This window comes from Magnolia sinica, chromosome 12 (genome assembly GCF_029962835.1).
Source record: "Magnolia sinica isolate HGM2019 chromosome 12, MsV1, whole genome shotgun sequence".
NCBI classification, from domain to species: Eukaryota; Viridiplantae; Streptophyta; class Magnoliopsida; order Magnoliales; family Magnoliaceae; genus Magnolia; species Magnolia sinica.
The window spans coordinates 17984297-18001012 of NC_080584.1; the positions used below are offsets into that span (position 1 = coordinate 17984297).

General features: G+C 41.0%; 1 protein-coding gene across 1 annotated transcript; it reads left to right on the plus strand.

The window, feature by feature from the left end:
• The first annotated feature begins 3669 nt into the window (after positions 1–3669).
• On the plus strand, positions 3670–5220 carry LOC131219966 (GRAS family protein RAD1-like). Its single transcript, XM_058214947.1, has one exon. The coding sequence runs from the start codon at positions 3670–3672 to the stop codon at positions 5218–5220; it is 1551 nt and encodes a 516-aa protein (XP_058070930.1).
• Positions 5221–16716: the final 11496 nt, after the last annotated feature.

Below are 16716 nucleotides of genomic sequence, written 5' to 3' on the forward strand. Positions count from 1 at the left end.
GCCACAGTATACAAAACAAAATGGACGGCTAGAGAAAATCATTGTCACTGACCCACATAAGGGTCGAAACTGCCTGATTTCCTAGGCATAAGATCTAAAGTATTACATCCAACCAGATGGAAAGCTCAGATCTCACACACGTGTTTCTTATCAAACACGTGTGCCTGGCGTGGATTGGCAGGGCTCCAACGCGTGTAGAATTTAGCAACCTCGTGTAAATAAATAGCTTCGTGTAACCCTAAAATCAGACCGGCCTAAAATGTTCATTAGCGCCGGCGTTTAGTGAAACTCATCGCCATCCTTACATGCATCTAGTTGGACGATAGCTTTCAATCCAACTAGCATGTAAGTGCCCACTATCAAGTTTTAACGAAATCCAACCCGTTTAAAAGGTTGGGCCACTTTGAATATTATCTTGCATAAAAAATCAGACCATATTGTTGAAATCCATGGACAGCCGTTGATCTGATGCAATTTACACATATTAGCCACATGATAAGAGGATTTGCCTGATTTTTCCGGTGGACCTAGGTTGGGAAACCTTTTGGATGGGTTGGATGTCATAAAAATGTGATTGGATGTTCACTTAATGGTCCAACTAGTTGCACGTGAGAAATCCCTAAACACTAGGGTTGGACTCTCCACCCATGTCTCATTCAGCCACCTTTCTTCCTGGATATCAAAACAAGGGGCAGGTACCCATATTACCCTTAGATTTGTATGAAATTGCAATCGAGGACTGGTTCAGTAATCCGCAAGACCACCTTGATCTTGTACTCCTTGGGTCCTATCATCATAGATGGGGCCACATTGGTAGTTGGAATCTCTCATCTCGCTTGTTTTAAATGGCCCATGGTGCAAACAAGTTATTGAATGTATACCATTTTAGGAATTCTGTGTGTAACAGAATGAACGGTTGACGTTTACAGGCTACGATGGGATCCACACCATGGGGTATCTGTGGTAGATGGCCTGTGGGCCCCATGGAATTTGGAGGATCTATTTATTAGATAATCCACCACAGATGGCTCCAAAGCAAGCATTGCAGTGGGATAAATGCTACCATGATGGGGCGCAGACTGCTCTTCACGACATCTCCACCTTACACGTGGCACATGTGTACAATGATTGAGACCGTCGATCTAGTGGGTCGTCACATAAATGGGCCACAAGACAAAACCAATATGATTAATGCATGGTGGATATTCAATCAGTGGCCTGCCAATGGGCTGAAAACATTAATATAAGTTGAGCCACTGTGGTTGAAGTACAAAGCTCACGACAATCGACCGGCTAAACCTGTCCACTTATCAGAATATTAAACTATGGCCCATCTACGTGATGGCCTATCAGATCAATGGTCTCGATCATACTTCACAGGACCTCTTCAAAATAGAGTTGTAAGGACACTTCTTTTTTATATTATTATTTAAAAAGAGAGGATCTAGTGCTCTCAGAACACTACCAGTTCAGTGATCCATCTGGACTGTCCATTAGATGCAGCACAAGATTCATGGATGGGACGGCTAGGATTGTTTGATAAGAATAATTCTTTGGAACCCGTAAGTAACCAACGGTGACACCCAAAAAATAGATGGATCAATTTGTTGACTGGATCTTTTTCGTACAAATGACTTTAACCATCCATTTAAGCATCTATTAATGGGATGTTTGTAATCATGCATCTATCAGTGTGATATTTTGGGTAGCAGCTTATGAAACCTTTGTTTGAGGCAATGGACTGCCCAGATTTATCAGTCAGGCATCCGAAGAGTCCTGATGTGAATAGGAGCACCATCACTTGTAGTTCTCCAAGAACACTAGATCATTTCTCTTTAAAAAAAATGCTCACTGAGAGCACTATAAGCTATAGTGCTCCTAATTGGGTGTTGGGTCACTTGGACAGTTAAACTATTCGATCTGAACCATCCATTAAGTCCAAAAAAAAAACATTTTATGGACAACCTTGAAAAAGTCACACTGATCGGATGATCCAATTCATCCTTGAATATAATTATCTTTTCTAGCCATCCTTTTTCCAAGCCATGGAATCCTTTGGAATCATCACCAATCCACAATGGGTCCTACAAACATGTAGATTGAATTATTGTTTGAACCTATTTTTGTGTAAACGATCTGAACCGTCCATATTAAAAGTTCTTGATTAGATGTTTAGCAATGTTAGATTTAGTGGGGGCATTTAAGTCACGACCAATAAAAGGTGCATTGGACCTAATGAGCAGTCTATATCCAAAGAATTGGAATGTATAAACAGAGTTGTACACGAGTTGAACCGAGTCTACTTGGCCAGTTCAACCCGGCTCAATTCTCAATCTTGACTGGGCAGCTTGGCTCAGCTTGGTCAGTAACTCGGGCCAATTCAAGCTGAGTTTGAGCTAAATTTGAGCTCAATCTTTTGAGCTAAGTTTGAATTCGAGCCTACGAGCTTAGTTGGAGTTTAGATTTTTATGATTTTAAATATATATATATATAAAATATACATTTTAATTGGGGGTGTACATGAACTGAGCTAGCTCGGTTAGCTTGCTCGACTTGACTTGAAAAAGCTCAATTTGACTCGGTTCGAAGCTAAGTTCGAGCCGAGTCAAGCTGATTTTTTAAGCTCAAAAACGAGTTCGAGCCGAGTTCGAGTAGGCCCTAGCTCGACTCGACTTGGATCGAATCCAGCTTGAATCGAACTCGGATCGAACCAGTTCGGTGACTTGGTTACTTTGTCATTGATGTTACTCACCAAGTGTTTGATAAAATGACTCGATGAAGTGTGGCTGGTGGCAAGGAAGGTATGTATATGAAACAAATACCCTTTTTATTATTGATTTTTCTTGGTTTTTATGTTGCTTAGAAGGTGTTTGATAAAATACCTGTAAAACCACTGCTTCTGTTTCATATACAGGGATTTAGAAGGTGCAGTCCAGGTGTTTGTGAAAATGCCTCAATGGCAAACTCAGCTCGATCTTGGCTTGAAATTAGCCCGAGCTGCTGACCAAACCAAGCCAAATTGGCCAATCAAGCTCGAGGACCGAGCCGAGCTAAGTTCGAGCTAAGGTTAGCGATTGGCCGAGCCAAGTCAAGTTGAGGCCAACTCGACTTGGTTCGAATCGATGTACACCCCTAATTATAATATAAATAATATATAATATATAATTATTTAAATATATAAATTTATACAAAATAATTATACTAAGTAAACTCGATTCGACACGAATCAATTCAAACCGAGTCAAGTTTGAGTCAAGTTCCAAGCCAAGTTGAGTAGAGTTCAGTCTACCTTACTCAGCTCAAAATTTTTCTAAGCTAAAAGAATCACCTCGACTTAGCTTGAATCTAGTTTCGAGCGGAGTGAGTTAACCGGGCTAACTTGGTTCATGTACAACTCTATAAATATATGTCCCGATGCAACTAGGAGCACTGTAAGTTATAGTGCTCATTAGAGCATAGGAGCATTTCTCTTTATAAAAGGCTAGAAACCCTTTGAATGCAAACAAAGCACCTTTAGATATTCTTGGGGATAGGAAAGATGGGCATATTCTAAGTCTCTTTCCTCATGCATGGGCTCATGTCTTCCTCTTAGTGAAGTGAATATATACTAAGCCACATTGTATCCAAACCCAAGCCACTGGTGGGCCAAAGAATAGAGTGTGATCAGCCATGTATGGCCCATTTTCGAACCTATCAAGAGGGACACTCAATCCTGCCCTTGATCGTGACTCGGCCGCCATCCGACGGTTCTGCCCGGCCGGCGTGGAGGAACAAGAAGAGCTGCAAGGCCGCTGGGATGACACCTTTAGTGAGATTGGCACATGGTCACCTTGGGACACTAGTAGTCCTCCTTACTTAGGGCCGTCGGAGCAAGATGAGCTTGTCGATAGCTTCATCAACATGGATTCCTATGATGGTGGCCCACCGTCGGCCCGGACTCATGAATCCTCACACGAACTCGGTACACCGCCAATGTCGAACACTATCTATGAAGAAGTCCCGATGATCAAAGGAGATGAACTGGAGCTGGTGGTCCCGAGCGTGCACGGCACGACATATGGAGTGGACCAAGGCCTTCATCTGGTCCACTTGTTATTAGCTTGCGCCGAGGCCGTTGGATGTAGGGACACCCAACTAGCCACTTCAATGCTTAACCAGATCTGGGCATCAGCTAATCCATGGGGTGATTCACTTCAAAGGGTATCCTTTTGCTTTGCAATTGGATTGAAATCTAGACTATCTCTTTTACACAATGTAGGTGCAAATGGGCAATTGCCCAATGTTGGTGTAGATGGCCCATTAATCACTAAAGAGGAAAAGATGGACGGCTTCCATCTCCTCCACCAAAGCACTCCTTACATAGCTTTTGGCTTCATGGCTGCAAATGAAGCCATATCTCATGCTGCCCAAGGAAAAGATTCCATACACATCATTGATCTAGGGATGGAACACACCCTCCAATGGCCTTCTTTGATCAGAACACTCGCTTCACGGCCAGGTGGCCCACCAAAAACACTTCGAATCACAGCTATTGGTGTAGGCCCCAACCTTCCAGAGTTAGAAGCCGGCATGAAAGTCATATCGGATGAAGCTACCTCACTTGGTTTGCCGGTCGAGTTCCATGCGATCGCAGACCATCCAACCCCATCTCTGTTGAATAATGAGACCCTTGATTTGAAAGAAGGAGATTTTTTATTTGTTAATAGCATCATGCATCTACATAAGTATGTGAAAGAAAGCCGTGGATCGCTTAAGGTGATTCTCCAAGCGATTAGGAAGCTTAATCCGGCCTTGCTTACCGTCATTGAGCAAGATGCGAATCACAACGGGCCGTTCTTCCTCGGTAGATTTCTTGAATCGCTTCACTACTACTCTGCCATCTTCGACTCCCTTGAAGTTAGCCTCCCTCGGCCTAGTCCACAGCGGATGAAGATTGAACAATCACATTTTGCAGAGGAGATTCGTAACATTGTTGCATTTGAAGGATCGGATCGAGTCGAGAGGCATGAGAGAGCTGATCAGTGGCGCCGGCAACTTGGGAGGGCTGGATTTCAAGCTGTTGGGATCACGTCCATGAGCCAAGCAAGGATGATGCTGTCTCTGTATGGGTGTGATGGTTACACACTTGCTAGTGAGAAGGGATGCTTGTTGTTGGGGTGGAAAGGGAGACCTATCATGTTAGCATCTGCATGGCAGGTGCACCCAAGTGCAGGTACTTGAATCCTTTGTTTTAAAAACTAACTGTTATATCTGTAATTTGGAATTCACGGATAGCCTATGCATCAGTAATGGAGATTCAATGCTTTAATCTTAAAATGTACTTGCTTGGAAAGACATTCCCAATTCTTGAGATAGCCTATTAGAATCCTGATCTTCTGCACCTCACACTTTTAGGAGAACATTTCAATGAAACTATAATTTTTTCTCTCTTATGTTAGCGAGGGACTAAGATATTTATTTATAGTAAAGAGTGTTAAAGTTTACCCATCACACTTCTCCCCTCGAGGGTCTCCGCACCGTGGGTTTCCATATTCGGCTTAATAATCATGTATAGGAATTATGGTTCAAGCATCCCGCCTTAAACTTATTTACAATGATCACAACTGTAGTGGCGTCATCGCTCAATCTGAATAATCCAATGGTATGATCTAAATTGATGATCATGTGTGGCCCACCTGATGGAGTCTTACATAATGATCATCCTCTTCACATGGACACTCATGTATTTGTGGATGGAGCTTGTCTCTAAGATCATACTAATTATCAAGTAATCCTAACCATTCAATTGGTGTCCATCAAATGGATGGTTAAAAGTAAAATAGTGAGTTGTCCAAAACCTTAGGGCCAAATCAGATATGATTACTATGATCTTCTAAATTCAATTTTTGGGTTATGCTCTATAGACAGTTGGGTCAGCTATTGACGGTCTGGATTGGTGGGGTTTGAATATTTGTATCGCAAGTACACATGTGCATGAACTTTAATCTTATTGAGCCTTATTAGCATTAGATCAGTGCTTAACAAAGATACATACAATGTAATTAGCTAGGAGTTGAAAATAATTAAGTGGGCCCTATGATCCGGGTATATCTACTGACGTTCCAAATGTAGGTAGTCAAGGGTCCCGATCGGGCAGTCGTCAATTAACCGAATGTTAAGTTGGTGGGCCATCATCAAGAAATTGTAAGTCTCTCTTAATATTCTTAAACATTTAACTTTTTTTGTTTGTTAATTATTGGAAATTTTTGCTTAGTGAAATTTGGCTTATGTTCAAGAAAACCTATTTCAGCCGGATCTTTGGTGGGCTTTCGTTTGAAAGTTGGGGCGCATTGGGGTTGGATCGTATCTCTAAGATCCTACTGTGCAAGCAGTCCTAACCGTCCAATTGATGTCCACTAAATCAATGGCTAAAACTAAAATAGTGAGCTATCTAAAAGTCGAGGACCAAATCAGACGGTTACGGTCATTTTCTCAATGTAGTTTATTGGTATGCTCCATCTACAATTGGGTCAGCTATTTGGACGGTTTGGATTATGGTATAACTATGCCACGAGTGTACGGTTGAGGATTTAACATCATTTTAAAATGTCGCATGAACTATCACGAGCTTTGAGTTCTGACAAGTGGGTCCCACGGAACAGTTATCAAAAGTTCTGGTCCATTGAATCCCACGCTGGACTGACTCTGCCCAAATTATATCCTCCGCAGGAGACCTGTAATCTTTGGATGGGCGGCCTATACATAGATGGTTAAGATGAGAGAATACAACAATAGAGCTTTGCTGAGGCCACGCGTGTACAATGCATCTCATGTACACGCCAAATGTTCCAGTGTGGCTGGTAGGTACCAAATCGAAACCATCCGTCAGTAGCTTCAACCGTGCAGATGTTATATATATATATATATATATGGTCCACCCGGCAACTGGGCACCAATACTAGAAATAGGTGGAAGGTTTAGAAAAATTCATCCAAGTTTCACGGTTGTATGTTTTTGTAAACTTTGGCCCACCTGACGAATGGAATGGATTTGGCACCTTTGTGCAAGCCTGGCACGCATGGGGGGTGCACCTGAGTTGTTTTGTAAACGCATGTAGGTTTAGCAAAGCTCTTCAACAATGGTCCAAACTCAATTGAACAGAGTCTCAACTTACTATAACGTCTCGAAAATCGGCACCTGAGTACATAGATTCCGATCCCGAGTTCCCAGGTGTTAATCAAATGAAAACGCTCGTATAGCCTCATTCAAATTCAAATTCATTTTTCACATACATAATCAAAGTAGCACAATTCGAATTAGCAGATCCAAGCGAGGCAGAGATAGAGCTGGGCAAAATTGATCCGATCCGGTTGATCTGACCCGTTCAGACCCGATCAGACCTGATCCTAACCGAACCGACGGCCTGGATCGGTGAGGATCGGGTTAGTCATTTTAGATCCGAATGGTTTTCAGATCTGGCTCGGATCGTGGTCAATCCGGACAGATCCGATCCGAAACCCGATCCGAATGAACCCGACCCGATCCGAAGCCTGGGGAGGATTTTAATAGAGGATATCCAATCATTATTGTTTTCCTATGGTGTGGTCCACCTGAGATTTTTACCCCTCTAATATTTTTTATCAAACCTTAAAATGATCCGTAAAAATGGATGAACAGCATCGATGAAAGACATACATCATGGTGGGGCTCACAAATCACAAACACAGCGAGTAGCCCATCCATTTTCGTCAGCACCACTAACATTATTTTATGGCACGGATGACTTCAGTATGCTTTAATGTCATTGAGTAAACTCAGTGGGGCCTACCATAAATGTGTGTGGGTTATCCACGTTGTACATCCATTTTTCCAGCTAATTTTAGTGGTTGAGCTGAAAATTGAAGAATGGACAAAGCTCAAGTGGACCACACCACAGGAAACAGTGGAAATAATGACTTCCACCGTTGAAACCTTGGTAGGCCCCACGGTGATGTTTATTTGTCATCCAACCTATTCATAAGATCACAAAGGCATGGATGAAAGGATAACACAAATGAAAGATTAACCCAAAACTACTGTGGCCCTTAAGAAATTTTCAACGGTATAATTTCAATTCACACTGTTTCTAGTGGTGTGGCCCACTTGACATTTAGATATATTTTGTTTTTGGTCTCGATTACTCAAATTATCTTTTAAAATGGATGGATGGAGTGGATAAAATAATTAAATCATGGTGGACCCCACAGAGGCTGGCGTCGGTAAGCAGCCCACGTCCAGACTCCCAGTACAAGCATTAGCCACCACCACCAGCTGTGCCGTAGGCTGTAGCCTAGGCCAGCTGGCTGTGGCATGCGAAGACGAGCGGACGCTTCTCGAGCTGCGAGTTGTACGAACCATTTAAAGGAGATCAAGTTATATGGGCCCACAGTGATGTATTTATTACATCTACACTGTTCATATATTTTTAGAGATCATGTATTAGCATTAGTCAAAAAATAAATAATATCCAAAGATTATCTGGACCGCATCACAAATAGCAGCAAAGAATAATTTTCACTGTTAAATCATTCGTGTGGTCTACTTGATAGTTAGATCTGCCTTATTTTTCGTCACAAGCCTTAAGACAAGCTTGCCAAATGGATGAACGGTTTGGATATAACACCTACCCCATCATCAGATGTACAAATCTGGTCAACGTGAATACACAATTCACCCGTCGAATGCACCCGAACGTGCTTGTGTGAAAAGCAAGCAAACAGTTTAACTTTAAAAGTTAAATAAAACTTGATGCACGAAGATTAGAAGTTCTTATAGAGTCATGTGGGTCCCACCTTGATGTATATATTTCATCTAAGCCGTTTATCCATTTTGAAATATTATTTTAGTCATTGAGCACAAAAATGAGATATAGTAAAGGTTAATTTAGACCACACTATATAAAACAATTTGATTTAATTTATATTATTCGAATCGTACCTAATCTGATCCGGTCAGTTTTCCTGACCGAGGCGGACTCGGTTCAGGTAAAGCCAACCAGGCATCGAGTCTGTTCGAATCAAGTGACCCAAATCCGGTCTTAGAACGAGTCGAGTTCGGATCTGATCGGATTATACCTAATCCGATCCGATCAGGACCGATGCCCAGCTCTAGGCAGAGATAACAATATATTTAGAAACATAGGGCTGAAAGTTAAAAGTACAATTTCAATTGTAATAATCACCCAAAATGGAATTATACACGCCACAATATATATATTCCCAAGATTATTAAAGTATAAAGCTTTCAGTTTACTCCCAATTCTCTAAAACGTGACGGCGTTGGCATAACCCAATATAAGCTTACCTGTTTGAGGTTTCACTAGTACCTGCATCAATGATATACCTGGTTGGTGTTTTAAAATACTGTCTCAAGGGGGAGTGAGTGGCTAACTCAGTGGTTCCATTAGTTCTAAGTTACACATGTTATTGATACAATCAGCGCAGGTAATGATAAAACAAGAAATCAAATATTTTCTAAATATTCTTGTTAAATGCATATATGAAGATATGACATGATGCATGCCCTTTCCAAACAACACTCCCTCACACGCGATTCCAACCACCTATTTCGCAAATGACAACACTTTCTCATCACGCGACAATCACGTCTGTTCGCCACATTCTAAGCTAATACAATGTGGTAAATAATCATGTTAGCTGAGTAATTATTAAGTTCAATTCATCTAGCATATTGGCGAAGCTAGGATACTGACATTATATCATGAGTCCTTATCTGAATCGCGTGGCTCGTTGCTGCACGTAGTGGCTCCTTACCAGTGTCCCTTGATCCAAATTTAGGTACCATTCGTTTATATCACAAATCAATAATTTCAAAGATACGATACGATACTTAAACATATGAGGATCAACTCGGTATGGGTCGTCACCCAAACCGAGTATGATCACTCAGTTCCGAGGTTGTAACAGCCCACAGCACGCTACCCCGACCGATTGGAGCGCTATTTTCGAAGCCCGACCGATCCCACACATGGACCCGGATGACAACCTACATTCAAACTAAAGCCTGGATGAACAGTGGCTGGGGTGTTACAGAGGTGCGGGCTTATCACATAAAACCAAATTACCACAAGAAAATGGCTCGTCACCCAATTTCATTCACGCTCGTGTCGTTTGAACGGTACTCTAGCACGCAACTATCGGCTGCGTAAATTTGACGAGGGTCGTTCGAACAATGGTCTATCACCTCCATCAATGCTCACTGATCACAATGGGGAGGCTCGTCACCTCAACATAAGCCAACAGCTCGGACACGGTGTCCCATACCACCATGCCCGGCTCATGAGTCTTAGTTGCTCACTGGTCACTACGGGGAGGCTCGTCACCTCAGTGTAGGTCGAGAAATCGGACACAGTGTCCCATACCATCATGTCTGGCTCATGAGTCTTAGTAGGATTGCATCGCACTAACGGTTATGAATGGACACATTTATTGGGAATGGGCTGCATTTTTACTATACTAGCCCTATGGGAGGATTTTTCTAACCTCTAAGGCCCACTATGGGGTATACATGTTGATATACACTATAGGATATAATTATCCCTAATGATAATTTATGTATGGATATGATTGGTTTGCCATTTAGATGCATCAATCAACAAATATGATTAGAAGTCTGTTTAACGGTCACCGATGGTCGATTGGGGCCATGGCTATACGGATAAGAGAAGAGAAATATAATTAATTCATGCCTTGAGTTTGGTTGTGGTCTAACGGTCGGAAAGCCACAACTTCACGAAAGAGTGAAATGTCTAATTCACTTAAGTTTCAGATTTCGGCCTAGAGGATTCGAGTGTTGCAAGCACTTAGCTTCCGTCCCAAGTTGTGCCGTTCTAAGCACTTTCTTGCTTCACCACCAGCGATGGGCGTCAAGCACAATGAAACGGATATTATTTTATAGTTTCGGAACTAGAAGCCCACTAACGAGCGGTTTAAAGCTTGTTTGAAAAATCGAGGCATTTCTTGAATGAATTAGGTATCAAGATTTCTCGTGGACAATGGTTAGAGTTTGGATTAACTATATTCATAGTGTGGCCTATTTATAATTAGTAAAAGTGAAGATTTAGTCATGATTACTCTAAATCATCGGTTTAAAGTTAAAAGAGTAATGGGGTTGATTTGGTCTATTAGTCAAGATCTGGCCCTTATCTGACTCGGTTTCGGGTAGATCTGAGAGTGAATGAGGGTTTAAGCGGGTTTTGAGGAGTGAAAATGAGTTGAAAATGGGTAAAATGGGATTTAAAGGGGTGCAGGGTCATGTAGAGGGGACCCCCGCACGTGGGAAGGACCCACATGGTCGGGCCAATGGCATCGCGTCATCATTGTGGTGGTAACGCCGCGCTCCTCTGGAGCCTTCGATGGTGCGCCGCCGATTTGGCAGTGGCCACCCCCCTAGGGTTTGTGTTTTCGCTCCGTGGGACCCCCTGGGTCCCCTTAAATGTATCTGTTTCATCTCTAAGTTGAGTATGATGCTTGTACTGTAGTCCAGGGGCTGTTTTTAATCAATGGTAGGTCGGTTAGATTTGGGCCCTATGTGAACAAATCAAAAGACTAAACTCGATACTTAGTAATCGGACGGGTTTATCGGCTTTCTATGGTTGATTTATTGAATTTGTGCAATTCTTTACTAGTACCACCCGTGTATAAACTAACATTGAGTATTAATGGTCAGTAAGTGATAATATAAGTTAATTATATATAAAAAAAAAAATTTAAGGATTTTTGGAAATCCAAAACAGCGAAAATGTAGGATGTTACACTAACAATACTGTATGATCATTGACTGGATAGGATGGATTGAGTGGCCAAACAACCTTTTATCATTACCATAACTAGAGGTAACAGGTAACCTTACACAGATGATTAAAAAGAAATTAATGGACCACAAGTGATACAATGATTCAATGGTTGATTTGCTAGTAAATTAAGATGCCTAGGCCCCTTGCTTTAAGCAATCATTACAAATAAATACAATCTTCCCAAGCTGTGAAATCCTAATTATTTTTTCTCGTTTAATAAAGTTAAACAAGTTTTGAGTTATAAGTGATACTTGACTTCATTCCATTGGTTGTTACAAGTGATGCAACTAATAAGTAGGTATATACACCCCACCAGGCGTGAAAAGGCCAATCACCCCTCCCCAATTTTGTACATCAGGAGCACGGCTTCTTTGAAAGATACCTATACTTAGTAGTTAACGAAGCACAGCTAGTTGAAAAACTACTGAGAGCATTGGGGCATTTTAATTTTCAAAATGTATGAGCGCCAATGCATGTTTTACTAATAGGTTTTAATTTTCAGCTAGCTAAAAAATGTATGCGCGAGAAATAAATGAATTCCAAAGATCTTGGGCAAATCGAAAGAGAGTTTTCGCCTACGTTCATCACAGAATATTTCTAGGTCCCAATACACCCAATGCCAAATAACTGCTAATTAGAAGCACAAGCCAGAAAACACAGTATGTGCCCCGGCCATACATTCATAACTCCAAATGCCCGGATTCACTATAGTTCCTCCTGTGATACTCCAACCACCCCATGAATTGTTTATTCCTAAACGAGTCATGAAAGGTATAACGAACATACCTTGTCTCCACATTGGAACAGATGGACATTCAGCTCTAGGTATCGACTCGAGACGTCGAGAGATGGATGGTCCAACAACTCGAGAAATCTAGCGCTATAAAAAATTGAAAAAAAGCCCATGTTTTTTAACGCCCTTGACTTTCTGAAAATTGATTTAGAAGCAGAAACTTCTCCTTCAGTCTCCCTTGACAGGCAAAAGTGTCATCTCTAGAATGCCTTCGGCTCTTTAGAGAATGATCTTCGATCTCATATACGAAGATGTATCACGTCAAGATCCGTTGCTCAAACCGAATTATGCCAATGTTATGCCAAGAAGGTACGAACGAAGTAAAGGGCCCGCGGAGCGGTTTTCTTGTGGTAGTAATTGTGAACATCTCTTCTCTTCTCTTAGCGTGCACGGTTTGCTTGCACGCCACCTTAGGCACATCTTTCTTTTTTAGTTTCACGCTGGCCTAATAAAGTCAGTTTTTTGGTAAGCGTATGTAAGCTACTTAATTCCATTCATCATTAAGAAATTCAAAAAATGAATTCGATGTGAACTCACCACCTTTGTCGGTTCGAAGGACCTTTAAATTATGACCACTCTGTTTTTCTACATAAGCTTTGAATTGAAGAAAAATAGGAAATCATTTGATCACCCATTTTAAAACCATTTTTGGGGGCTTCCGCGTTACACACGGAAGCTTACTTCCTTGCTTCAAACTTACTTAAGAGGGGCTTGAAAAGAATGAGTACGACGTAGAGCATGGAATAAGGAGAACATGCTATTGCTCGCCTTCGGAATAGACTAATTGCTAGTCTTCGAACTAAAAGCTAGGAAGAACAACCTTTTGAAAACATACTCCCTCATGGCCACTTCGCTCTCTCCAGCCAAGTCCCTCTCGTCGAGTGCTGGTAAAGTTAGGAGTGGGCTTCTAGCAAGCCTCACTCCTTATCTAGAGCCGCATCCTGCATGTCTGATGAAATTATGTCTTTTCATTTCAGATAAAACATAGTAAAGCTTATATATCCAGGCTAGTTGGCCTACAACTCTCATGAGTTTGGTCTTACTTCACTATCGAGAAACAAAAGAGGACTTCCATCTCCAAGATTAGCTTAGACTTAGCTCACAAGCCACATCAAGGAATTGACATGCAAGTAGCGAGGTCCTTTTAATTCGGCGAGTACAGAGGGATTTTTCTTTTTTCATAGATAGAGAAAAAAGAAAGAAGATCTTTTCGTGCTTGTTATGGCAAGACAGTAAAAAATGAAACCTATACCCTAAATGCTAGAACCTTGTCCAAGCTCACTTGAATCACTGTAAGTCCATCCTAAAACATCCTAAGCCCAATCCGAATTAGCCTAGGGCCTCACACACCGGCTAACTCAACGCTACGAAATACGTTTCAAAATCAAGTACAATTCTCTATTTCTAAATTCTAACTCTAGCTATCCATTGCCTCCCCAAAATGCAATAAATGACTTGACAAGAGCAGCGAGTCAACTGTCTTAGAGTGGGGACAAGTCATAAGCAGTGGAAATTAGATTTCCGCCATACATGATGTATTCTAAAATTACTGGTAATCCCCCAATCAATGGGTCAATTAGTTAGTTGACAAGATCAGAAAGATCCTTACTAAAAAAAAAAAGTGAATTTTTATTAGTGGTAACTCGTCCCTTCAAATCATATTTGCCTTTAACCTTTACTAAAATTATTAAACCCACCACCTTTAGCAACAAATAAGATAATGCCACACATCCCAGAGCCTTTCAAGAGCCAAATAAATTTAACCATATGGTATCTTTGCTATCGTACACTCATTTATTATCTAAATGACATTGCTCTCAGCTTTATAAACCCCTTTCCTGCACCCATTTTCAACATATAATATACCTCAATGAGAGAGAGAGAGAGCCTTAGCCTAACGCTAAATATAGTCCTAGCCACCCTAGTCCTAGCGATCCATGCCTTAGATATCCTAACCCTTGCCCTAGCCATCCAAGCCCTAGCCTAAACCTTAGCTATCCTAGCTGTAGCCTGGACTAAACCTAAGCTATCTAAGCCATGCATCCATCCAATCCATTCAACCCCATCCAATCTATTCACTTATCCCATCCAACCCATCCTTAGCTATCTAAGCTCTCTTCCCAATCAACCCTCATCTTATGGCTTGGATTCCACGAGGCAGGGTCAAGGATCTAAGACCTCTGATAACCTCTTTTATGAAGAGTGTTGGTGTTCTCTTTCTCCACTCATATCTCTAATGCTCTCAGTTGATCTGGCAATCCCTTTTATTTTTTTTCCTTACTTTTCTTTATTCACATTTCTTACAGTGCATGAACATCCTCCTCCTCATATATTTCTTGTTATACATTTTCCATTATATCCCATATTTACTTTATTGATTATGTCCGATGTATGCTTTATGCCTTGCCCCACCACCCTTTATAGTAGCATATCAAAAATTGGAATCAATCTTGTATTTTGATTCTTAGTTTGAGTTGAAATGAGTAATAATTTTGGAGCTTAGATCTCCAAAATATCAAATTCCATAAAGTAGAAACCATACATTCGAATAGGTAGAAAAGGGTGCTCAACATCTTCTTTCTAAATTGCCAAGGCCCTTACTCAAAGATTACAACTAGTGATTACTTTGAAACATATCATATCATCCACAAACCACTCGCAAGTTGCAATGATACCCCGATGAGCACGCATACTCCTTTGTAGTTGCTAATTTTGTAGGATGTCGTTGCAAACAAAAATTCTCTTCTACATCACTAGAAGCTATGGGTATTCAAAATGGAGTGAGAGAGCTAGGCTCAAGCTACCAAACTCATGATTTCTTGAAAATCTATACACCCACCTGTTAAAGCCTCTTACATATTAGGGTGCAAGTTAAGCAGGTTTGGTGCATCTTTACTCATCCCTTAGTGTAGACTCGCAAGAGTTTCAACACGAGGTCATGGGTTCAAGTACCCATTGTAGTGAAATCCCACTGTGGTGTGAGTGTGTGGGTGTGTATGGGTTGTTAGTGCATGTTTTAAAAAGTTGAGCAGATTGGGTCTGGTTGAGTGTCAACTCAAGCCTAATTGAACCTTATGAAGAGTTGGCCAAGGCCCTGTAAACTTACATTGCGGAATTGAAAAGGAACATGCTATGCATCAAATATAGAGATTTTTAAATAATAATAATAATAATAATAATAACAAACTGAATTCAAAACCATACCTGTTTGGGAAGCCATTGTTGAAGAGATTGCTGGGATATTCCGCACCTTGCACCTTTAGGGAAGCAATAGAATGGGAGAGAGAGCTTCAGACGTATGTAGGTTTCAGGACTCAACCCTGTTTAAGTAGTTGTAGGATGGTCAAGTTTAAAACCCACCGAAACTCCAACTCCTAGGGCTGCACACAATTACAGAGGATTCTAAGTCCATCCTAAAAGTACTGTTCATGTATCACAACCTTATCAAAATTCGGGTTCCTATCAGGTTAGATCAGGTGAGACTAGGTCAATACCTATAACTAGTAAACTAATTCATAAAATAAAACATATAATCCTTAATAGCATTATTAATGTAATACATGTAATTATATAAATAACTCTAGCAAAACAAATTTTACTGCCACTAATCACAAAAAAATTAGATGTTACTCATACGATATGGTGGGTCCCACCAGAGCTTGAGTATTGTGTGGAATGCCTGAAAACAAGTTGTAAACAATTATGGCCTTTCTGATCATCATGAACTGGGAGCTGTGACCAATAAACATTAAATGAAGAGCCCCAAATTGAGGTGGAAAACGTGGGAGACTGATGGATGGCACAAGTCCTAAACCCATGATTTTATGTACATTATATGGACCAAAATAATGGTGGTTCACTGAAAATGCAGGTCAAATTTGCATGAATCTATTTTTTTTATGCCATGATTTTACATATATATCAAGTATACAAGTAATGCATGTAAGTTTGGGTTCGGGTTTATTTCAGTTGCTCGGGGCCTCAACTTAAACCCAATACAACCTTAAGTGAGGCTGAAGATTTTCAACCCAACAATCAGGTTAGGGTTGACCCAACCCAAGTTGCATTCTGTGTGTGTGTGTGTGTGTGA